Genomic DNA, 26,477 nt, shown 5'->3' on the forward strand with positions numbered 1-26,477 from the left:
AAACCATGTCAATGAAAAAGAAAAGAAATCCCAATGGAGCCAAACCAGCATCAAAGCCTTGAGAGGCTTTAGGAGCAGCCATTAATAAACAAGCACAAACGATTTCCAAAACACTTAACCCTTTTAAAAGGCCATCAATGCAGATACCAGGTAAAAGAAATGTTATATATATATATATATATATATATATATATATATATATATATATATATATATATATATATATATATATATATATATATACAGTGCTCGACAAACCTATACATTTGCTCGCCCCGGGCGAGTGGATTTAACCCCCGGGCGAGTAAATATTGGCCCAAGCAGCACACGTTTGGTACTAGGTGGCGAGTAGATTTTTTTGTGTGGCGAGTAGATTTTTTGGTGATTTGTCAACCACTGTATATATATATATATATATATATATATATAATATACATATACATATATATGCAACAAATGCAGTCGCCTGGGGTGACTGCATTATGGCCGCTGTCAACTGCTTACCTGCGGCATTGTCACCCGGCGTCTCCCGGTCTTCTCCGTCTTGATCTTTAAAATCATGTTTTTCACCTGCAGCACTATTCAAAATGGTCGCTTTGCCACCGTGAGAGTCACAATCAGACTCTCTCTTTGCCCGTTTATACGTAGCACACAGAATCTCATATACTGAACACTAGCGGTCCAGCCCGTAGGGACACCGAGAGCCGAAAATAGGCTATAACTCTGTCCGGGGTATAATTAACAGGCAGTCCGATCAACGCACTAAATCCTGTAGACCGCATGGGGGAGTTTTTTCGCCCCCACACTGAGCGCATATACTTAAGTTAGATGTGCCTGCTTCAGACATATTCATCTGTGTGATCTCTCTATTTTGATCAAGAGCCACACATAGGGACAGTGCGAATGTATTAATCAACAATCACCTGTCCAAAAAAACACCTCAAGCACCGGAAACACAGTATTTGATGTTGAATCCATTTCGAACTATTGAAATATCCACAACCGTTCGATTTTACCACGATCAGCTGGCTTCTCAAGGACCTCGTGAGATCCAGAATCAGGCTCTTTGTCAGTTTATACAAAGCACATAGAATCTCTAGTATACTGTACACCAACGGTCCAACCCGTAGGGACACCGTGAGAGCTGGAATTAGGCTATCCTTCTGCCCAGGTTATACTCAACAGGCAGTTCTTTAACGTACCAGATTCTGAGGACCACATCAGGGAGTCCTGTCGCCCCTGTACTGGGCGCACATACTTACCTTAGATATGCCGGCTTCAGACTTCTACTCTTCTGTGTTTTCTCTCTATCTGACCAAGAGCCATACACAGGAGACAGTGTGATTGTTAGCATCAACAATCACTTGATCATGATTTACCTACCACTGTGTAACAGCACCAACAATAAGATTGATTATCACATTATAAAGCTATCCTAGACTCAAGAGTGAATCTTAAAATAATACGTATTCAGTATGCCACTCGTGTGTTATTTGCGAGTTTCCTACAGTGTTAGTATGTCTATTTCACCAACACTGAACTCCTTTGACACAGAGTTTCATAGAGCGACATAGTATCCAACACGATTGTATTAACATATTTGCAAGCTCGACTTATTATTTTAATTTATACATCAATTCATATCAGGCATCATATGTATCCGTCCTGGAGTGACTGACACCACCGAGTCCCTGTATCGAAGTGTTTCTGAGCTCTCGTTATTGGGGCTCTTTCTTCTTCCAGTTCGCTATCATTTACCCCAGATTGTATCACCAATATACCATTTATTGGTTATTAGAGCAGTTGTGAGGATTTATTCCCCCTACCCTCCCCCCTTAAGTATGACATCATGACGTCCCGTTGCCATGGCAATGCTGTGTCATATGACGCAGCGTGGCCATTTTGGAGAGAGTGCTCCAGGAGAAAAACATGATTTTAAAGGCGACAAGACAGCAGACAGTGCCGCAGCACGACCAACCATAGTGCTGCATCTGTATTTGGGACAAAATAAGGATTGTATGTTCAACTCGGCATACAGCTGATAGAAGTATAAAGTGTTGTCTAAAATAATACAAACTGGCGCACTAAGAGCACTGTATACCAATATACCTAAAATGTTTATATACTGTATATTGTCCTAGATTCAATGAATACACAAAGGAATAAAAGTCAGATTTACCCAGACCGACATTACAAGAAAGACACATATAAACAAACACACAAACCATTTCCAAAGTCCCACCCCCTTCCTCTTCTGAGACTGGCTGTGGCGCCCTGCCCTCTCTATAGCAGTGCACCAAATTGAATCTAGTGCCTGCCTGATCACAACACAGAACTTTGCATCCTGGGTACTCTTGTGCAGCCCTAACAGTGAATTAAATAACCCCCGATTAGGTGATCGATCACAGGAGAACGGATCAATCGGCAACTTAGCTAAACACTTGTCAGTGTGCAGATTGTATTGATGCACATATTGAATGGAAATTTGTTTCAAAAAAAGGCAACTTGAACTTCAGCTCTAAAGAAGACAAAAGCAGCAACTTATAGCTGGGAAGAAGCAAATCATTGCACTCAAACAAGACGATGGAGCAACCATCAAACACAGATAACACAGGGCATAATCCAGCAGAGCGACAAGCGAGAACAAACCACCAATGATGTCCAGAAGTGGCAGAAGTAATACATTCCATGAAGAATGGGAAAGCTCCTGGGGAAGATGAAATTTCAACTGAAATCTTGAAAGAAACTGGGGAAGAAGTAGAAAGAATCCTTGCAAAACTCTTTACATGCTGCTTTTGTCAATTGGATGTAGCATTGGGCACCCCTGTCTTTTGTTGCATGCTGCTTGAAGAAATGGAAAATTCCGGAGAAATGGAGTCATGCCATTGTTATCCTCATGCACAAGAAAGGAAACAAAGACCTCAAGAACTACAGACCAATCCATCTACTTTCAAATCACTTACAAGATTTGTACGAAGATACTCGCTAATCAGCTACAACAGATCATGGACTGCGCCAGCCTAGAGAACAAGCGGGATTTCGTAGTGGATACAATACAATTAACCACATCCAAGTTATACAAGAAGTGATTTCCCGAAGTAATGAAAACAATCTACCACTCATTTTAGGATTCGTAGATTCCAAAAAAGCATTTCATTGTGTCTATACACCAGCGGTCCAACAGTAGACAAAATGTCTACTGCATTAAGACAAAATGTTGAAGACGCGTACATTAATATTATGAAGAACATGCCACATCAAGTTAGATTACATGAAGAAACAAGCTAGATAAGGATCAGCAAGGGAATGCGGCAGTGAGACACCATGTCACCCAAGCTTTTCAGTGCAACACTTGAATTGTTCAAGACATTAGATTGGGGACAAAAAGGAATCCAAATCAATGGTGAGTAGTTGAGTCACATACGATTTGCATATTACATTGTTATTTGTGCCACAAGTCCAGAAGATCTCCAACAACAAATTGTAGAAGTTGCCGAAGCAAGTAAGAATGACGGCCACTGTATGAATATCCCAAAGTGATGTTCAAACGTGTCAAGTCTATCTGCAAAGATTCAAATAAATAGAATAGAACTAGAACTAGAAGACTAGGTCTACCTTGGCCGGTAAATAATGAGATATTTGTGCGGCTTCTCCAGTCCCTCCTTTCTCTCCCCCATCCCCTGCCGCCACTCATTTTAAATTCCCCCCACCACCATCAGCAGCTCTGTATGTGTGTGTTAGTGTGTATCTGTGACGTGACACTCACTCAGTCACATTGACATGCTCACAGACACCAAACACCACACTGGCACTACTCCCCCCAACACGGACCTCATGCAGAGCAGGGACAGGCATAGTCCTGGATCACTCAGCCTCGCTCCCTCCTGCCAGCTGTCGCGCACCTCTTCCACACACTCTCCAGCTTCTCCCCCTCTCTACCCCCTTCCTTGACACCAAGCTGCGTCCACTGACCTGTCAGTCACTGCTGCAGTCGATCTCCGTGCGCTCAATCCTGCCTTGATGTCACGGTAGTAAAGCAGGATCGGGTGCTCTGACTGGCTGCAGCGATGACTGACAGGTCACTCAGCTCTGAGGCTCAACACAGGTGCATGGAACAAAAAAGTTTTAGGTGCACAAGCGCCCAGGAAATTTCCATCCCTGCAATACAGTTTAATCTATCTTTACAATAAACATGTTCATTTCATGTATAGCCACAGGGTACATTTACACAAAAAACATGAACCAAATAAAAGATTTTATTGCCTTTCATAAAAATAAAAAAATTCTGGTTCAGACAATCTATTAGTCTTAAATTAAAATCTACACCTCTATAATACAGTTTATTACAAAACACATTTGAAGATCAAAGCTATATTAAAGTTACTTCAACTGCACATGTAAAATAAAAGAAATAATTTTCTGGAGCCAAGGCACACAAACTATCAAGGAACAAGCGGTAAGACGTTAATTTTTTGCCAAAATCAAAGATAATCTTAAATGCCGTGACATCCACGATGTTGAAGAATACACTTAGCCAAAAATCTATTATGCAAAGACTGTTTTAAACATCTCGAAAACTGTAGAAGCCAAATATGTGACATGTACTCTAGTGGGTGCGATAACACGGTGGCTCCTACCCTAATGCCATAACAATTGTGCCTGCTCCCGCGTTGTGTCCTCCTTGCTGCAATGTGCCAGCAGGAACCATAATGTCTGCTACATTTGTAACTTACATTCTTTGTTGAAAGACAGTTTCAGGGTTTTTTCAAGCACAAAAACAATTTACTATTAATATAAATTAGACACAGGGGCTTATTCATTAAGTTTCGTTAGCGCTGTAACGTGTGATCTGCACAGAAAGCCCCATTCAAGTCAATGAGGCTTTCCGTGCAGATCACACTGTACTTAATGAACTTAATGAATAAGCCCCATAGTGTGTACACACACACTAAAAATATTCCAAACCATCAAAAGCAATAAAGATCCTGTAAGCTAGGCAACTATGTACACAATAAAATAGAGTTACTGCGTTTATTTATTTTTATAGCGCTGTACATAGAATTTTGCCAGCAGGATGAATCCTTGTGGAGTTTACAATTTTATTGTGGTGCCTGATGCTGGCTCAAGGTCACAAGGAGTAGACACTGGGATTTGAACCAGAGATTCAACCCCTGCTTAAAGGAGCACTCCTGGCAACAGGTTTTTTTGGTTGTGATTTTTATTTTATTTTTTTAAACAGGCTTGAAGCAGTGGGTCTTCAAAGCTGAACCACGTTAATTTCATCCCGTTGTTTCCCGAGATACTTACCCTTGAAAGGGGGTTGCCGATATCTCTGTGTACTTTAAAAGGTCCCATATCGGGGGCGCATGCGCGACGGCTGGAGTGCATGAACGTGTGAGCCATTAGCTCCGTTCTCAACCGGCGGCAATTTTAAATAAAAAAGCAGCAAAACAGCACAATCAAGCCCCAATTCATATCTTCACACTGCCTCAAAGTCCCAGGATGCCGAGAACGACCCGCTCAAAGAGTACATCAGCGGTCCTGACTGATTACTTTACTAAAGGAGATCCAGCGCGGGCCCCCAGCCAGGAGGGAATGGCACCAAGTGATTCCGAATCGGAAGAGGAGGAAGATGTCGGCCAAGACACCAGCAGAGACAACCAAATTATGAGACGCAGAGACATGAGAGAGTTCTGCTTAGACATCAAAAAGTGCTTTCAGTCTGAAGTGGCAGCCCTGAGAGCTGATATCTGCGGTATAGGAGAGCGCACAGACTCTCTTGAAAAAAAAATGGACGCCACAGTCAAAGCACTCCACAAAACAGACAGACAAGTGGCACAAGTGAGGGAAACAGTCAGGGATATATTGGATCGGCAGGAGGATGCGGACAATAGGGATCGGAGGAACAATGTGAGGATCCGGGGGGTCCCAGAGACTGAAACGGATCCGGAGGACTTTATGTGCAGATGGCTCCAAAACATAATGCCCGACCGTTCGGAAGCAGACCTGCACCTGGACCGCTGCCACAGGGCATTGAGGTCGAGACCACAGCAAAATGCCCCCCCAAGAGACATAATAGCCCGTTTTCACTTTTTTAGAGTGGAGGCATTCTGCCAAATGACCAGATCTCAGGGAGACTTTGATGGGTATAAACTGCAGGTCTATCAAGACATCTCACCCACTACCCTGCTGAAAAGACAACAAATTGCCCCCATAACTAAAGTGCTGAGAGAGGCTGGGACCCGCTACCGTTGGCTGTACCCGTTTGGGTTAATGGTGATACAAAATGGCGCTGCCACCACGCTGCGGAGACTAGAAGATGGCAGCAGCTTCCTCACCAAACTAGGGCTCCAGGACAAAATACCCGCAGAACTAGCCACAGGGGGAGCTGCACCGGACACTTCATGGAAGGAGGTGAGAAAAGCCGACAAGCGACGTCAACCCCACAGCCCGAAATGAAATCGGGACCTGAGCTGCAAATAAAGACAAACACCCTACCTGTTCCCGTTCCATAGTTAAAGAAGCAGTTCAAGACCCGTTCAGGTCAGTTCCATGGCTCCCCGCAGCTTCGGCAGCACCTCTCCACGAATGGCGGCCATCTTGGAGCAGCTCCCGATCCACAATGAGAGGGGAGGGGCCGGAGGAAGGAGACTGAGGAGGCAAATCTCGCGAGAGGACGGCCTGCCACTACCAAGATGGCGACGGTCGTCGTCACCAGGGGAGGAGCTGCAAAGCATCACGAGAGGTTCCCGACTGCACAGGAGCCACAGACGGAGGGTTTGGAGGCTGAGCAGCAGACCTGTCGAGCTGGATTGAGTCCCGTGGCAAGGAAGAAGCAGAAGAGGGGAGGGGGGGGCTTAAAATGTTTCCAGTTACTCAAGGTTTAACACACCACAGTACATTAATAAATAAAGTGACAGGAGGAGAAGGTGTAGCACAATAGGTATAGTATACTAAAAAAAAAACAAATGATGAATAATAGTTTAATTTTTATTATTACCTTATTACTGTTTACTGTTAATGGAGAGTAATAAGTGATGTTTTAAAAAAAATAAAAAAATAAAAAAAATAAACTATAGTCAGGATAAATCCTATAATAGTATATCTAGTATTACTAAATTTAAACTGACTAAATAAAAATACGAAACACGATATACCACTAAAAAAGAATTACGTTGCACATATCCCACCTATACCCAGCCCCCACTCCCCCCCCCCCAGAATAAATAAATAAATTAAAAAACCTGGGTCAGCTATTAAAGTTAATACAGTTAATTACAGTTAATAAGTATATCAAATGTTGTTTAAGGGCATAGTTCAGATACATACTCAGAGGAGAATAGGTACTGAACAGGGTTACAAGTCCAGAATCAAATAATGGTTTAACCAATATAGGTGTTCATACGCTCTTTAAGAGCTAGATAGGATGAGAGCACGTACGCAGTGAGGCCACGATACAATTAGCAGATTGGGAGGGTCAGAACCCACAGAGAAGTTGCTGCTTACAGAGAAAGATTCCAGACGCAGCCTCCGGTACAAGGTGCGGTCTGGTCGTTGTCATGTGTCTACACACTCAGACCGGGGCTTATACCCCGGGTCTGGAGAAAGTCCTTGGAAGGCTGGGGAGTGGAGGCACTAGGTCAGAGGGAGGAAGTCTGGAGAGTGCTCCATTGGATTCCCATGCCCGTAAGGCAAGGGAAGGGCACTGGCCAGGGGCCAGTGATTTCTTCCCCACCCTGTTATCTTTTCCTTATGTTTCAGATGTTCCTTATGTGTCTCCCTCCCCCCACATTACCTTCTACTTAGGTGGTATGACGCCACAGCTCGACGTACTGCAGGACATCGCAGGGAGGTGGAGGCCCCCTGGTGCGGTTCCGGCATTCTTCATGGATGGGCGATGGACGCTAGGTGAGACTGAACACGAACCATGACGTTGACTATCATATCCCACAATGCTAAAGGCTTAAACTGCCCCAACAAAAGAAGGGTGGCCCTCACGGACTATAAGAAAAAGGGAGCTGACATAGTTCTAATTCAAGAGACACATTTTAGCACCACCAGTTTCCCGAAATACTTTGACAAACAATTTAGACAGGTGTTTCTATCCTCTGCTAGAGAAAAGAAAAGGGGAGTTGCGATACTCATACATAATAGACTAGGGCTAGTGGTAGACACAATCAAGAAGGATAGGGACGGAAGGTTCCTCCTACTAGTGGGGACTATAAGCCAACAGCCCATTACGATAGTAGTAATATACGCTCCAAATGGCCACGACTCGCCATTCTACACTGTAACATTCACTACTATCAAAAAACACGCCGTAGGTGCCCTGATAATGGGGGGAGACTTTAACACAGTACTAAACGCAGCCTTGGATAGGTCCGGGCCCCCCAGGCTTAAACCAGCAGCTCGGCCAACGGCACTTGAAAATGGGCTGAGAGACTTAGGGCTGGTAGATGTCTGGCGGGAACTCCACCCTCTGGACAGAAACTACACCTTCTATTCACATCCACACAATTCTTACAGCAGAATCGATTACTTCTTTGTCGCTAGTAGACTGGTTTCACAGATCTCCCATGTTGGGATCCATGATATTTCGTGGTCAGATCATGCACCCATAGAGCTAAGGTGCGCACAAATTGGGCTGGACAGACCAGGAGCAAACTGGAAACTTAATGAGTCCTTACTCAAAATCCCGGAAGTACAGGAAAAAATTGGGGAAGAAATCATACAATTTTTTAGAGAAAACGTGGGAAGTGTGAGTTTCCACATCACCCTCTGGGAGGCACATAAAGCAACACTAAGAGGGACTCTCATTAGTGTGGCAGCCAAACGAAAGAGAGAAAGGAATACAAAAATTATTGAAGGGCGGACCGAACTGAAAGTCCTTTGGGATCGGCATAAGAGGTCTCCTGACCCAGCCATCCTACAACAGATTAAAGATACGCAGCTCAAGCTGAAGTTGCTTCTTACCTCCCAGGCTGAGAAATCACTGACTTGGTCAAAGAGGAAATTCTTTGAAAAAGCCAACAAGCCGGACACCCTACTAGCCAGGATGATTAACCCAAAAGCAAAAAGCTATAATATACAGGCTATACGCACGCAATCGGGCACCCTTTCCGCCGACCCTAAAAACATAGTGGGGGAATTCAAAAGCTATTATGAGACACTCTATGACGGGGAGAAGGTGAGCCGCTCCTCTGGAACGGAGAGAGCCCTGCGGGATTTTCTGCAGAACTCAAATCTACCAAGAATGGGCAGGGAGGACAGAGAGGTGATGGGCAGGGATTTCACAGCTGAAGAAATATCAGAGGTCATCGTAAATCTAAAACCCTCTAAAGCCCCGGGTCCTGACGGATTCTCGAACCTATACTACAAAAAATATAAGAAACAATTGATCCCCTATCTCCTCCGTATGTTTAACCAAGTGTTGGGAGGGACCCCTTTCCCCCGGCAGATGCTCCAAGCGTCAATTTCTGTGATACACAAACAGGGTAAAGACCCACAGGACTGTAGAAGCTACAGGCCAATATCCCTGATTAATTCGGACATTAAAATATACGCTAAACTTTTGGCCAATAGATTGAGTCTCATTCAACCCAGACTGGTGCACCCAGATCAAGTCGGGTTCATAGCGGGTCGACAAGCTGCGGATAACACCCGACGAATCATTGATCTGTTAGAAATAGCCAATACAAGATCAATACCAGTTATGGCGCTCAGTCTGGATGCAGAAAAAGCGTTTGATAGGATAGACTGGCCATATCTAGAGGCCACGCTTGGAGCGTTTGGGATGGGAACTAAACTGATTGCCGCTATATTCTCCCTATACTCGGCTCCGTCAGCCAGGGTGACCCACCAGGGGTTCGCATCGGACCCCTTCTTAATCAAGAGCGGAACGAGGCAGGGCTGCCCGCTCTCCCCTCTCCTGTTTGCGCTATGTATGGAGCCCCTAGCCGCGCAAATACGAGACATCAAAGATATCTTGGGTATTGGCATTGGAATCCAGTCGCATAAAGTGGCACTGTATGCGGATGACGTGTTCCTGACAATATCTAGCCCCCTCACCTCTCTACCAAACTTATTCGATTTACTGGGTAGATTTAATAGGATCTCCGGATTTAAAATAAACCAATCTAAATCAGACGCTATGAATATAAATTTACCAAAACACATGGAGAAGCTGATCACCCTCAACTTTAACTTTAACTGGCAGCAGACACAAATTAAATATCTAGGGATTAATGTAACCAAGACAACCAAACTGCTGTACCAGGCAAATTACCCCAAACTGATGCAAACCCTACGAGCGGACATAAGGGGATGGGCCAAACACAAAATCTCTTGGATAGGGAAAATTCACTGTATTAAAATGAACCTGCTCCCTCGCCTTCTTTACTTATACCACACCCTCCCGGTGCCAGTGGGATTGAAGGACGTCCTCTCGCTCCAATCCGAAATAGATAGATTTATCTGGGGGGGGGAAAAAGGCGAGAGTGGGCAGGCGGATAATGCGCAACCAAACAGGGGCAGGGGGGCTTGCGGTGCCCTGCTTGTTGGCTTATTATAAAGCGGCCCAACTATGCCAAATCGTGCAATGGCACACCAACCCGGACTCCAAAAGGTGGGTTGCATTAGAAAAAGAGATTTGCTCCCCGGTTGAACTAGGACATTTAATCTGGCTACCCAAAAAGGTGCGATTCAACGCTAAAATACCGCTTTCCTCAATGGCTAACTCACTCTCGGTGTGGGAGAGCACCAGGCTTAAATGCAATTTGACCCATAAAGCATCAGGCATGACCCCATTATGGGGGAACCCATTGTTTGCTCCTGGACTGAACAGTGCAGACTTTACAATTTGGAAAGCTAATCATATTAATAGACTAGCTGATATACCCGGCGTTGCCCGGAGGCCGTGAGGGGGGGGCGTGAAAGGCAGGGGGGGGGCGTGAAAGGCAGGGGGGGGGCGTGAAAGGCAGGGGGGGGCGTGAAAGGCAGGGGGGGGCGTGAAAGGCAGGGGGGGGCGTGAAAGGCAGGGGGGGGGCGTGAAAGGCAGGGGGGGCGTGAAAGGCAGGGGGGGGGGCGTGAAAGGCAGGGGGGGGGCGTGAAAGGCAGGGGGGGGCGTGAAAGGCAGGGGGGGGGCGTGAAAGGCAGGGGGGGGGGCGTGAAAGGCAGGGGGGGGGCGTGAAAGGCAGGGGGGGGGGCGTGAAAGGCAGGGGGGGGGGGCGTGAAAGGCAGGGGGGGGGGCGTGAAAGGCAGGGGGGGGGGCGTGAAAGGCAGGGGGGGGCGTGAAAGGCAGGGGGGGGCGTGAAAGGCAGGGGGGGCGTGAAAGGCAGGGGGGGGGCGTGAAAGGCAGGGGGGGCGGCCGGAGGCCATGAGGGGGGGCGTGAAAGGCAGGGGGGGGGCGTGAAAGGCAGGGGGGGGCGTGAAAGGCAGGGGGGGGGCGTGAAAGGCAGGGGGGGGGGCGTGAAAGGCAGGGGGGGGGGCGTGAAAGGCAGGGGGGGGCGTGAAAGGCAGGGGGGGGCGTGAAAGGCAGGGGGGGGGCGTGAAAGGCAGGGGGGGGCGTGAAAGGCAGGGGGGTGGCGTGAAAGGCAGGGGGGGGGGCGTGAAAGGCAGGGGGGGGGCGTGAAAGGCAGGGGGGGGGCGTGAAAGGCAGGGGGGGGGGCGTGAAAGGCAGGGGGGGCGTGAAAGGCAGGGAGGGGGCGTGAAAGGCAGGGGGGGGCGTGAAAGGCGGGGGGGGCGTGAAAGGCGGGGGGGCGTGAAAGGCGGGGGGGGGGCGTGAAAGGCGGGGGGGGCGTGAAAGGCGGGGGGGGGCGTGAAAGGCGGGGGGGGGCGTGAAAGGCGGGGGGGGGGCGTGAAAGGCGGGGGGGGGGTGAAAGGCAGGGGGGGGCGTGAAAGGCAGGGGGGGCGTGAAAGGCAGGGGGGGCAACACACACACAGTGTCACACACACAGTGTCACACACACACACACACACACACACAGTGTCTCACACACACACACACACACACACACACAGTGTCACACACACACACACAGTGACACACACACACACACAGACGTCACCTAGAGCGACACCTACCTCTACTTCCGGCCGCCGCCATCTTTTCACTCGGCGCCGCGAGGGAAGAAGGGTGTCCTTCCGGGCGCGCCGCCATGTTAGGCACCGCGAGGGAGGAAGGAGGTCCGCTGCCTGTTCCCCCGCCGGGGATGGAAATGAGGCGCCGCGAGGGAGGAAGGGGGTCCGCTGCCTGTTCCCCCGCCGGGGATGGAGATGAGGCGCCGCAAGGGAGAGGTGAGCGGAGGGAGACGTGAGCGGAGGAAGGGGAGAGATGAGCGCTGGGAGGGAGAGATGAGCGGCGGACCTCTACTGGCGCCGGGAGGAAGGGGGAGGGGAGAGATCCGGGAGGGGAGAGATGAGCGCCGGGAGGGGAGAGATGAGCGCCGGGAGGGGAGAGATGAGCGGCGGACCTCTACTGGCGCCGCGAGGGAGGAAGGGGGGGGGGAGAGAACCGGGAGGGGAGAGATGAGGGGAGGGAGAGATGAGCGCCAGAGAGAGAGAGAGAGGTGTGGTGTGTGTGTGTGTGTGTGTGTGTGTGTGTGTGTGTGTGTGTGTGTGTGTGTGTGTGTGTGTGTGTGTGTGTGTGTGTGTGTGTGTGTGTCGTGAGCCAAGGGGGAAGAGTGGCAGTTGGGTGACGTCACACACAGCAATCTGATTGGCCAGAGGCTGTGGACCAATCAGATTCACCGCAGATAGCACTAACCTCACTAACCATTTCGATTTTATATATTAAGATTAGCGGACCTGGAGAGCAGAAGAGGCATTCAAACATTTGACATCCTTAAATCTAACAACAATATCCCCAATGCTGAATTCTTTAGGTACCTTCAGGTCAGAGCATTTTACCAAGCTCAACAACCTAGAAACCAATTAACGAACTTTGAAAAGCTCTGCCGAATAGGGACAAGCATCGGCAAGCACAGTTGGACTCACATCGCAGCTGTACAAGGAAGTAACTGGTTCTAGCTCGACAGTAACTGAAAAACTAGGCTACATGACCAAATGGGAGACGGACCTAGGAGAAGTATTAGACGTAGAGGACTGGACGAAAATCACCACGGCAGTCTCCAAAAGCTCCATGTGTACGACCCTCAGGGAGAACGCATATAAAGTTATGATGCGATGGTACCACACCCCCACAAAATTGGCTAAATTCCTGCCCAGTTACTCCCCATTGTGCCCGAGACAATGTGGACAACAAGCAGACTTGTTACACATGCTGTGTCTTGCCCCAAGCTAACTAATGTCTGGGATTCAATCCAAGATTGGCTGAGCAGAATCCTAGGCATAAATATCCCGCTAGACCCGTGGCAGTTTCTTCTCAACAGACCACACCCGGGACTATCCAGAAAAACAAACAAATTAATATCGCACTTTGCGATGGCGGTAAGAGGAGAGATCGCAGCACGTTGGAAACAAAATGTGATTCCATCAATTACTGCAATTCGGAATAGAATTTGGACAGTCTGCCAGATGGAGCAATTGACGAGTATGGTCAACGATACTGGCACAAACTATCTCAAAGTCTGGACGCCGTGGTTGGCTCAGACAGATATACCAGGGGTAGAAAGGTCCACGATATGGCAATGATTAGGATAGATGCGTTCTCCGCTGGGCTGTTATATAAACACGGACGTACAGGATAAATCAGAATTCATCGGATCGAACCAGACAGGGAGGTGTCGGGGCCGTCGCCGGGGTGAAATCTGCCCACCCCAAGGAGCGATAAGCCGGAAGATGCAGAGCTGTCGGTGAAACCACGGTAGAAGGACCCCTCCCCCTTACCCCCCCCCAATCTCCTGACACCCCTACCCCCCCTCTTTCCGTCAGGTGCCTGTGTAAAGTCTGTCTGTGTGTCTTCCCAGTTTGTCCTGTCTTCACCTGCGGAGAACAAAGATGCATGGGCGATTGATAATGTTATGATCATGTGGTTGATAAAAAAACTTTGAAATGTCTGTCAAACATGTAATCTGTCAATAAAATTTGAGTTGAAAAAAAAAAAAAAGGTCCCATATCACGTGAACCAACAGGAAGACACAAGGGATGATGTCACAGCTTCCTATTTGCCCGTAAAAAGCTGAATATTTAAGCTGCTATAATTATAGCCCCGATTAACACCATCTGGGCTGGTACCCCTTTCCGAGGTATGTATCTCGGGTAGCAGGGGTCCCCAGAGCTGAAAGTAAGGTGGTTAAGCTCCAGAGACCCCCTGATTCAATGGAACAAAAAGATGGGGGAGCACAGTGTGAGGTATGTGTTATTAGGGAAGATGTGTCTTTTTTCACTGGTGATCAATATAGTGAAATCACCTCAATTGATTCATCAGCTATAGGGTAGACTTGATGGGTAGGAGAGAAATATACATATAAGTGTATATAAAAATGGTTATATAACTCACACTGCCTTGTGTAAGTTCTATTACATCAAGGTTTCTTTGACTCTCGGCTTTTTCTTATGGTGGAGGTTGTTGTTCTGTTCTTTCTTCTTTATCTTTCGTGGGTTCTTGGATGTTCCTCACCGCAGAGGTAACTTCTTTCTAGAGGCCTCCCTCTCACAGAAAAAGAAAAGCTGTTAAATCGGTACAAATGCAAACGACAACTGTGATGCAGGGAGGTATTTGTGAGAATAATTAAAGATAATATCTATCGCTCACACGGGCTAATGTGAGTGTTATCCTCTCGTGGTATCATGGTTTTCACCTGGCAATAAGATGGGAGGGGAAAGGGGGATATCAGATAAAAATAGATCAAATACTCACACGGACCAGTGAGTACACACTAATATAGGTTTCTATGGCTTCCTTTTTCAATTTCGGAGTCCTTCTGTCTTCCTTATGTCCAGCATATATCTGATTGCTTAGTAGGATATAAACCACAGGGTGCAAAGGGTGGCCAGGACATACAAAAGCTTTATTTTAAATAAGCAAGACAAACTAAAAATGATGCACAAAAAAAATGAAGTGATTAAAACTGATAATAAAAGAAATAGAGCACTCTAAAAGTGCTAAAAAGACATAGGGAGTCGCTCAGTGGTGGGTGGTAGGTAATCTCCTTCTCCGTGTCCGTATTGAGAGCTACGACGTCATTTCCGGCTCCTCTATGGTGGCTGCAACTGTCCAAGGTAATGAGCTACTCGTTTCGCCCTGTGCAGGGCTTCCTCAGGCTCTTTGAATGGGGATGGGCCAGGTATCAGCTGTTTATATATGCTAACTGGCCGATCCCACCTCCTTTTTCAGTTATGTCTTCTTTAACTGGAATCCCTGACCGCCACCATCTTTTGAGGTGCGCGTGCATCCCAGCTATTTTGTGTCATAGTGAAGGGTAGAAGTTATAACTTCTACCGCAGTTGAGGTTGCGCGCGCGCGCGCTTCTGGGAACAAGTTGCGCGCGCATCCACACGTTTGTAGTACTGACTAAAGTTAAAAAGTATATGTATAATAAAGATCCAGATATCTTGGGTATAGACAAACTGATATATAAATGAAGGGTGATGTGATGGGTCTATGTGTAAAATAAAGTGTAACTAAAGGGAATATAGTGTGTGTTTATAAATTCAACATGAAAGATCAAATAATATATTTGGTGTCAAAAACCTTATGGTGCTTAAAATGTAATCTAACATAAGCTTAACAATATACCGTATGGTCAATTCCGGAGAGTGAAAAGGAATTGTACAGAAAACAGGGTATTTCAAGATCAAGTACACACATTACAGGGGAGGTTTCTAGAGAGGGGATACCAACCAGAACTCATTATGTCAGCAGTAGAAACAAACAATTCAATTCCACGCAGTAATTTATTGATATCAGGAATCAAAAATAAGAACACAGATTATAAAACACCATTTATTACTACATATAGCACAGATGCTACGAAAATTCAGGAGATCATTAAAGCTGCAGTTCAGTCTTTTTTTTTTTTTTTTTAGTTATTTTTTTACTTCAATAGTTTTATGTGTGCAATCTCTAATTACCTAAAGAACTGTATAGCTGCCGGTCAATTCGTTCTCCATGTATTGATAGCCGAAATTTGGTGACATAATTAGTGAAGGGATCTGTTTTTCTTCTGCTTCTGTCTCTCAGTGGAAGCTCATGAATATTCATGAGCAATCCTGCACGGACATCTGCTAGAGGGAGGGCAGGGCTGACAAAGGGGTGTGCCAGGGCTTGTGACAGGACATGAAGGGGCAGTGCCTTAGCAAATGGTTGTTAAAATAGAATACAAGAAAATTGGTCTTTCAAAGTTGTTTTTTTAAAAACAGAAAATGCTAAAAGTATTTTTTCTTACTACAGAACTGATTTATTAAAAAAAACACACATGCAGGATATTGACTGAACTGTAGCTTTAAACGACATTGGCACGTGGTTCAGACAGCCCCCTTCCTTAAGGACCATGTCACTGCTGTCCCGAGAGTTATTTTTTAGAAAAGCTCCCTGCATAAAATCTAGACTGGCCCCCAGTGTCTTCAGAAAGGAGGAAGAGTCCAAAATCCAGAGTTGGCTGCCTCCACCGATAGGCTTCTTTGGGTGTTTTGGATGCAAGGCCTGTAAGCAGGTATCTAAGGGAGAGAGATCTGAATTTACTTCTAATGTTACTAAAGAAAAATTTAAAATAAAACAAACCCTAAACTGCCGCACCGACCACATTGTGTACCTATTGTCATGCCCATGTGGTCTCCAGTACGTGGGCCGCACCTCAAGACCCCTGAGGGTCCGCGTGCTGGAACACATGGGCAATATACGGAAAAAAGTTATATGACATAGTGTTTATTTTGTAACATTTATAACATTTTTGTAACATTTTAGCTTGTTTCATGAAGGCAATCCAGATGGCCTGACGTACAAAGGTATAGAGAGGGTAGACAACCATTGGAGGGGAGGAGACAGGCTACGGAAGTTATGCCAACGAGAGACTTACTGGATTTACAGACTCAAGACATTAACCCCTAGAGGTCTTAATATAGACATAGACCTGGGGGCTTTTATGTGACCTCCCACCATCTCCCACTAGCACCTGGATTAATTTTAATTTTAATATTAATCTTTATTTCAATTTTATTGATCCACAATCTTTTTGTTCTTATTTTTTTCATCAACAATACAGATATTATGACACAGTTTATTCAGTTAGTATTTTACACACTCCCTGAGTCTGATGTATAAGATAAGAACATAAGAAGATAAGAATATTTTGAACCACTATGGACATATTGCATTTATTAACTTTCCCTATTTCATACCACAGATCTCTGAAATGTACGCGAAGGACGCCTGTGTGTGTGTGAGTGTGTGTGTGAGTATATATGTATATATATATATATATATATATATATCTATATATATATATATATATATATATATATAGATATATATATATATATATATATATATATTCCACATGTCTGGACATTTGTTTCATTCATTTTTAGAACATTGGGACTAAAAATAATCGATTTTGATATACCAATTTTTTTTAAAGAATTTTTAAAAAAACTTTTTTAAAAAAAATATTTTTTAAATTATTAACATTCCAGTTTTGTATTTGTTTCTTTGACGCAAACACTTTATCCTTTGTACTTATATTTATATATCTATATTATACTTAACACTTGTCACATGATAAATTAGTTCGATTTCCCCTATCACCATTCTATATTTTAGATTACATTTTAAGCACCATGAGGTTTTGACACCAAATATATTATTTGATCTTTCATGTTGAATTTATAAACACACACTATATTCCCTTTAGTTACACTATATTTTACACATATATAAATGAAGGGTGATGTGATGGATCTATCAGTTTGTCTATACCCAAGATATCTGGGTCTTTATTATTCACAAAGTAATGTATAAATGTATACATATACTGTACATTTTAACTTTAGTCAGTACTACAAACGTGTGGATGCGCGTGAAACCTCAACTGTGGCCAGTTAGCCTATATAAACAGCTGATACCTGGCCCATTCCCATTCAGAGCGCCTGAGGAAGCCCTGCACAGGGCGAAACGCGAAGTTCATTACCTTGGACAGTTGCAGCCACCATAGAGGAGCCGGAAGTGACGTCGTACCTCTCAATCCGGACGCGGAGAAGGAGAATACCTACCACCCACCACTGAGCGACTCCCTATGTCTTTTTAGCACTTTTAGAGTGCTCTATTTCTTTTATTATCAGTTTTAATCACTTTGTTTTGGTGCATCATTTTTAGTTTGTCTTGCTTATTTAAAATAAAGCTTTTGTACGTCCTGGCCACCCTTTGCACCCTGTGGTTTATATCCTACTAAGCTATCAGATATATGCTGGACATAAGGAAGACAGAAGAACTCCGAAATTGAAAAAGGAAGCCAAAGAAACCTATATTAGTGTGTACTCACTGGTCCGTGTGAGTATTTGATCTATTTTTATCTGATATCCCCCTTTCCCCTCCCATCTTATTGCCAGGTGAAAACCAAGATACCACGAGAGGATAACACTCACATTAGCCCGTGTGAGCGATAGATATTATCTTTAATTATTCTCACAAATACCTCCCTGCATCACAGTTGTCGTTTGCATTTGTACCGATTTAACAGCTTTTCTTTTTCTGTGAGAGGGAGGCCTCTAGAAAGAAGTTACCTCTGCGGTGAGGAACATCCAAGAACCCACGAAAGATAAAGAAGAAAGAACAGAACAACAACCTCCACCATAAGAAAAAGCCGAGAGTCAAAGAAACCTTGATGTAATAGAACTTACACAAGGCCGTGTGAGTTATATAACCATTTTTATTTACACTTATATGTATATTTCTCTCCTACCCAGCAAGTCTACCCTATAGCTGATGAATCAATTGAGGTGAATTCACCATATTGATCACCAGTGAAAGAAGACACACCTTCCCTAATAACACATACTCTTCCTCACTCTGTGCTCCCCCATCTTTTTGTTCCATTGCCACTAAGGGTCCTGGATAGATCCTGCTGGGGTTTCGAGTCACAGAGGGGTCACCACGGAGGAAACACGCGAAATCTAGAGGCTGTATTATACCCTTCTTATTTTTCGTTCCATTTTTGTTTATTAATTATCCCATATATTTCATACAGAGACAGCGCCCAGGTATTTTTCTAAACCCACCCTGATTCAAACCTATGTAATCACCCCCCCCCTCCCCGTTGGGTTTACTAGAAGTAATGTAAGTTGATAATAAGAGAGGAGATGCCAAGCCCTGCCCAGTAGTGACACAGAGGTGCTGTGTCGTAGAAGGTATATAAGGCAGAGAGACTTCTGGGAAGTCAGATTCCAGAAGTGCCAGATACCAGCATGGCAGGAGAAGAGCCGGATGATTCCATAGAGCAGAGACCAAGTAAGGATCTAAGTTGCGAGAAGTTAGGTTAAGATAGGAAACATTGTTTTTGTTTTTCCAGAACAGGGAAGTGTCCCTTACAGTGAGGCCCTTAGTACAGAGCATGTTGCTACCAGAGGGTTGCCCTGTCTATAGCACCAGGACCGAACTGAGGCCAGTACCCTCAGGGGTTGTTGCACTGGTTGTGGCACTGGTTAGTGCACTGTACTTTAGGCAGGATGCTAAAGTGATGGAATACAATACCAGTAAGAAGAACCCTCACATATTACCCCAGTACCCAGTACCAGAGGACTGAGTGCAGAGTGGGTGAAGCAGGACTTACAGCAGTGACTCCTTATTCTATCACAGTAAAAATGCGACCCCAAACTGGGACCCTGGAAAGAGAGGGATCGACAATCTGCTTCTCTGTGAATCGTTTTAAACGCAACTCTGTTCAATACCAAAAGCATTTGTTCCTCCTCAAGACCACAGTGATGCTGCAGAGGAAATTTTGTAGTGTGTAAGATGTGAATAAAGACTTTGTTTCTAAAATAAAAAACACCTGGCGCCCATCTGTACGATCTGCATATATGCCCAGCCTGCGCAGACTATCCTGGATGAAGGTAATGCACCCCGAGTAGCTCACAGCACATACATCATTGTAGGCTCCCTTACAGCTGGGCAGGGAGGGTTACACCTATTACAAAATATTTACAAACACAACAAGAAGTGTCACCAAGAGTGCCTCTTTAACAGTCCATATCATTGTTTTTAGAGTAACGCCCACCCTCCCTTACCGTCAGTTGGTGTGTGGAAGAGGGGCAACAACATTGTGGTCCTTTCTGGGACCTTCCTCGCACTACCCGTTTTTAGACAATAACATATTCTTTTTTTGAACATTAATTTGCTGTGCTGTCTGATTCATTGGATCTTGGTCTGGTGAAGTATTTATCCAATCTATATACGCACATATTATGCTTCCAGCATTATATTCTGACTTGCAAGATTATTCAGCAGCCTTCTCCAGGCTTGAATCACCCAGCACAAAAAGGCACAGAGAAATAGAACAGGTAACTGAATACCAGTTAATGATTTAGATCCTACACAGTAGAATGAACATAGACAGATGAAAGTGGTCATCTTTTCAGACAAAGGTGAAATTACATACTTGCACTGCAACAAAGCAAATAACCCTGTAACAACTAATTCTCCTGGAATAGTCTAATAGAAGCTACAGCGTGTAAAGGGCAGCTCCTCCCCCTGGAAAGAAGTGAACAGGTGGACACCGTGCAGCTGCTGCATGGCATTTGTGACATCCTCATAGGATTCCAACTGTACCCTGTAAAAATATTGTCCTGAAAGCAGCATTATATCGTTCTGGCGAGTGGTTTGCACAACGTCCATCTCCCCATCTTTTCCCGAAGTGATCATCCTGCATTGTATGACATTGACAATTTATTCGCACATCCACTCCTCAAATACAGCAATTTCTTCCTTATTGAAAATATTACTTAAATGATCCCCAAGACAAAGATTTCCAGGTTAAATCTGTGCGTCTACAAAAGACAAAAAGGCCTAGTGCTATATCCAATATGACAAATTATAGGGAGAAATACTCATCTGTTTTTCTTTTCAGAATTGAGTGTCATTAAGGCTGCTCTTATAGTGCCGGCGACAGCGACGCCACGGCAAAACAAATGCATTGCCGCAGTCGCGTGCGCTTATAGTAAGCGCGACGGATTGGTCACGATCGCTGGAAGCCATATCTATTTGATTTTCCAGCGACCGTCGCGACGCCGCAACGCATTATAAGTGTAGCCTTAGGTAAATTCTAAGCTTGCAAACCATGCCACAGCACCCTTTCAGCCCACCTTAGCTCGCAAATCCCACTTTTAAACTAGTTATTGAGAAGCAACTGTGAATGACCGGCCTATTAAGACAGTTTCCCCTCCATTGGAGAGGTTATGCAAGCTTTTTACAGGGGCAGTAGTGTTAGGACTTGCAAAAGAGGGGATACTGTGGCGTGGTTTGCAAAGCTCAAAATACTTTGGCCAAAGAATTGAACAAACTGACCCTCGCTTATGAAGAAAAACAGATAAGTATTTAACTATATAATTTGTCATATTGGATGTAGCACTGAGGCTTTTTTGTCTTTTGTTAAATTACATGGTCACAATCTCAGTAACAGTCCTTTTTGACACAAATATATATGGTGTGTGCTGGGTTTGGGTTCTGAGCATCACCTACATATGCTAAACAGAAAGAAGCTGACAGAGTTTACCTGATCCTAAGGATCTAAGAGAAGTCCCCAAAAGGTAATTTTGTGACAAGCCATTATTTACATTACAACATAAAACTAGACAACAGATCTCTCTGTGTGTGTGCAATATCATACTGTACAATACAAAAACCATAACAATTGTCTTGAGCTCTTATTTATTTATTTTTAGCATGTTTGCCACGTTTAAATATTCAGGCACGGGCAACTAGCAACGTATCTCAACTTCAAAAAAAGCAGTAGTTAAATAATTACATGTGTACTTTTCTGAATGAAAGGCAAGACTAAGGGGTAAATTATATATAGTACAAAGCGGCCATTAAAGATTTTCAGAAAATGATGCTCCAATAGACTTGTGTGGTTCAACGGAGATTACAGGCTTTCATTAGGAAATCTTTCTTATCCTTACCTGGACATGTCATCAACTCTATTCAAGGTAAACACTGGAATTAGTCCAACTGCTCTACACCGAGCCCATTTTCCACTATGACTTTATATTTCTGTACAACATATCCCTCGATCTGCTGCTCAACTCACAAATAGAAAATGTTTAGTAAGGCGTTATGTTGCCAAGCGCTTCTCACAGCGGCAGATCTTGTGTGGCGATGAATATAGGCTTTTAAGTTGGCCAACGTCCCAAGAAACTTAAAAGCGGTGAATAGAAGTTAAAGTAACTTGTCGAAATGGAATGATTTTGTGACATACTTTAGGTATTGGGCAGATGATAAAACAACCGACTTGAATCATACGGAGAGATTGGAAAAAATATTACTCATACTCCTTTACTTGAAACTGCACAGGTAATTAAAATATCATCTTCATAATAAATACTGTACTCTGCGAAGCAACTACTAAAAACAAAAGGTCATACAATGTCAATGTACTACTCAATTAACACTTGAATGAGATTCAGTCTAATATTGAAAAAAAAAAAAAGGAACACCGGCGAGATTAATGGCGAGCGTGGTGCACATTTTAAACAGTGGTGTTAACAGTGTTCCACTGAAACTCAAAGAATACATAACAGTAATTAGCAGATAACACACATTGGACCATATTGTATGTACCAAGCAATCATCTGCTATAAAACAAGTTCCGGTGCAGAAAGATACCTTACAGCGTACTGACATGTGTGCACTGTGAGGGGACTTCCAGCATCAGAAGGTGCCATTAGCAGAAGACTGGCCCATTATATTTTAATCCTATTAGGTCCCCCCCCCCCCCCTCGATTTCGATATCATCAAGTCTTGATTAATCATAATACAGTACTCTAGCGCTAAAACTACTACCTCTAGGTCAAATATGCAGAACGGACTTTACTCATAAATTCACATACGATAGTAACAAAATACATATTTGTATAATTCCAAAAATGTGTGATGTCCTTCAAATAATCCAACTACATGAATCAGGTTGCAACCAATCCCTAAAATGTATAATCATAGATTTTGTTAATTTTTTGCTAAACCGGGAGTTCTTGGCGCTGCAGTACTGTCTGTACCTAACTCATGATATAAGGAGAAGAGACCTATCTTGGTAAAATGCCTACCTTCCCAATATATACAAGTCACTGTAAAATACAAATTGTGACAGTCAAACGGGCACATGGGAAATGAAAATACTCACAAATATTTGTGTGTATGATAGATATATCTATAGAGATATCTATATATATATCTACTGTATATCTATAGATCTATATCTATAGATATATACGAGAGTGTGAGTGAGTATTTTTGTTTCTCATGTGCCCGTTTGACTGTCACAGAGTTGGTAACAATTAATTCTGCAAGTGTTTAGTGAACATGTGTGTTCATTTATATGGCAGTGTGAACAGTTGGTAGTTGATGCTTATTGGTGCATTTTTGTCTGAGTGGCAGCTGTTTGCTGATGGACGTTCTGTAGTACAAGTTACGTAAGGGTGTGTTAGTTCTTTTTAGCTATAGTAAGCCCAGCTCAATGCTGGTTTAATATACTTGTCCTTTGTTGATGTTTCCTTTCTTTAAATCTTTTAGCCTATTTTCTGTAGAAGAATTGTGTTTTTATAACATCATGGTACATTATTGTAGAGTCAATTGTTTGTGGGGAGGCACTTAGGGTTTGTATTTTACAGTGGCTTATATATATATAATATATGAGAAATCATGTTATTGCACTGGGTGAGTGTGTGTGTGTGTGTGTGTGTGTGTGTGTGTGTGTGTGTGTGCGCATACACACACACACAACAAATAAAAATATCACTTGTGAGCACATTCACATGTCTCATGTAGGTCTGCGATCCTGCTTCTCACCATTATCTCCTAGCATAGAATGCTTACACTGCAGACAAAGATTCTGGGTAATGACATGGAAATGATCACACAGTATCACCTTTTCTTTCTTATCCATTTTAACATGGACCCCTATAAGCTTATACCTGCTGTATTACACAGCTTTTCAGCAAGCCTGGGTTAAAGACGTACATAGCCAGTAAACACACTCACAGGTGAAGGGTTGTCACTTTCATAAACCACCATAACATACGCACAAACACGTACACACACACACACACACACACACACACACACACGATTTCTCACAAAACACATGCATACGAAAAAGAACTGACCAATCTAAAAACACTTTTACACATCAAGCCAAACAATATATATAAAAATATAAACATGACATACTGTACACTACATGGTCATAGCTGTAAGTGAACCAATATCAAACACCCACAGTGACAAAATGAAAGGAACAATAGACATTCTTTAGTGGCTACCAGACCAAATATATTGTGAATTCACACATATTGCATGCCATGCTTAATAATATTTTATTTCTTCATGTTTGTTCTTTCATCTTTTCCTCCTATTACCGAGAGAGCAAGAGAGCGAGAGAACAAGCTGCAATTCAATCAAATACATTTACAATCCAGACAAATCTCAGAGACTCATCTGGACTCCATCACAAACCTCATTGTGGGATTTCTATTAAATTTAACTACAGTACTGCAAAAGCAAATAAACTGACACAACTTTAAAGTAAGCATGTTTACGTTTTCTCCTTTGCAATACTGAGATATGATGTGCAAATTAGTTTGTGAAACACCTACTGTAAAAGTAAGTTACCAGCCAACTTAGGCAAAAATATGGGTTAACACACCAGGACAGTGTGCAAGCATTACGAAACATGTGAAGTTCATATTATCTGAATGAACTGTCACCCTGCTCATACAGTACAAGTGGTCTCTTAGGCCTGTAATATAGTGCGTGCACGCATCAATGATAATTGCCTGTGTGAGCCTGACGTTGCTATAGTTGAGACGCGTGCGCGCACGGCCGTGAGCATTGGCGCGGCAGATCTTAGGAAATACAAGATATTTGTATTTTCGCGCTGTTGCCGTGCCACGTGACGCTGTGAGTCAATCACAGTGCGGCCTAAGGCTGCGACCTCATAGCCAAACCTTTGCTTACCCTACAGACACTAAAACGTGCAACGCCGTGTACGCACCCGCCCTATATTACAATCCTCACACGTGTGATATGTTACACATCCTGATACACGACAGGGCTTGTCAAGTATGACACATTTCAGCAGGGTCTCCGTCTTTCAAGACCCAACAAATGTAGTTTTTACTTTAAGTGACCAAACCGAATACCTATTGGTCCCTAGATCTTGACACACAAACACAGTCAATCAGTCGTGGACTGTCTCATTTGCCACAGCCATACTACACACTGGTACAAATGTGCACTGACAGCTGTCAAGATGCCACAAGCGTTCAGCAGTCACACACACAGCAGGTGTCTGTCACTTGCATGCAAGTGACATACACACCAACAGTGACACAGATATCAAATCGGTAAGACACAGAAAGACAGTGACACAGGTATCAGTCCGAAAGACACAGTGACACAGGCATCAGTCAGAAAGACACAGTAATCAGTCAGAAAGACACAGGTGTCAGTCGGTAAGACACATAGTGGCAGGTATCAGTCGGTAAGACACACACACACACACACACACACACACACACGCACACACGTATCAGTCGGTAAGACACACACACACACACACACACGTATCAGTCGGTAAGACACACACACACACACACACACACACACACGCGTATCAGTCGGTAAGACACACACAGAGACAGAGACAGGTGTCAGTCGGTAAGACACAGTGACAGTGCCACAGATTTCAGTTGGTAAGACACAGTGACAGTGCCACAGATGTCCTCCTGACCGGGTGGTCTTACCTTGGCCTTGCCGGCTTCCAGCTTCCTCTTCCTCTCCGCGTCCTCCTCCTGCATGCCGCCTCCTCCTGTGCACACACAGCAATACACAGACTGTTACTGCGCGCGACCGCCACCGCTCTCCACCATATCCACGTAAACATTAGGCGCGCAGCAGTGACGTAATCGCCGCACCAGCTTGACAGGAGGAGGAGAAGGAAACCCCGCCTGCGGGGAAGGAGGTGTGAGAATGGGCTGCGGCTCGAGTGACAGGCAAGGCGCTGCAGAGGCTCTACGTGCACGCGCAGGGTGGTGAGAGCTCCTCCTGCTGGAGCAGCCTTTGCACTGCAAGGAAAGTACGAGGTGTATCGCTGCACCAATAATGCTACCTGCCTAGTGTGATGAGTGTGCTGCAGCAGCACACATTGCAGTGCACGGACTCACATCTCACGGGCTTGCTACCTGCCTAGTGTGATGAGTGTGCTGCAGCAGCACACATTGCAGTGCACGGACTCACATCTCACGGGCTTGCTACCTGCCATAGTGTGATGAGTGTGCTGCAGCAGCACACATTGCAGTGCACGGACTCACATCTC

The 26,477-nt window shown here is 44.5% G+C and overlaps 1 protein-coding gene across 1 annotated transcript in view; it reads right to left on the reverse strand.

Annotated features, from left to right (window-relative positions):
* LOC142487679 (A-kinase anchor protein 9-like) overlaps positions 1 to 26,082 on the reverse strand; it is a 112,622-nt gene extending 86,540 nt beyond the window's left edge. Inside the window, exon 1 of the mRNA XM_075587383.1 lies at positions 25,906 to 26,082. Coding sequence (XP_075443498.1) covers positions 25,906 to 25,959 — 54 coding nt within the window. The 5' untranslated portion in view covers positions 25,960 to 26,082. The remainder of the gene's footprint in view (positions 1 to 25,905) is intronic.
* Between the last annotated feature and the right edge of the window lie 395 nt (positions 26,083 to 26,477).

This window comes from Ascaphus truei, chromosome 2, assembly GCF_040206685.1.
Source record: "Ascaphus truei isolate aAscTru1 chromosome 2, aAscTru1.hap1, whole genome shotgun sequence".
Classification (NCBI taxonomy): Eukaryota; Metazoa; Chordata; class Amphibia; order Anura; family Ascaphidae; genus Ascaphus; species Ascaphus truei.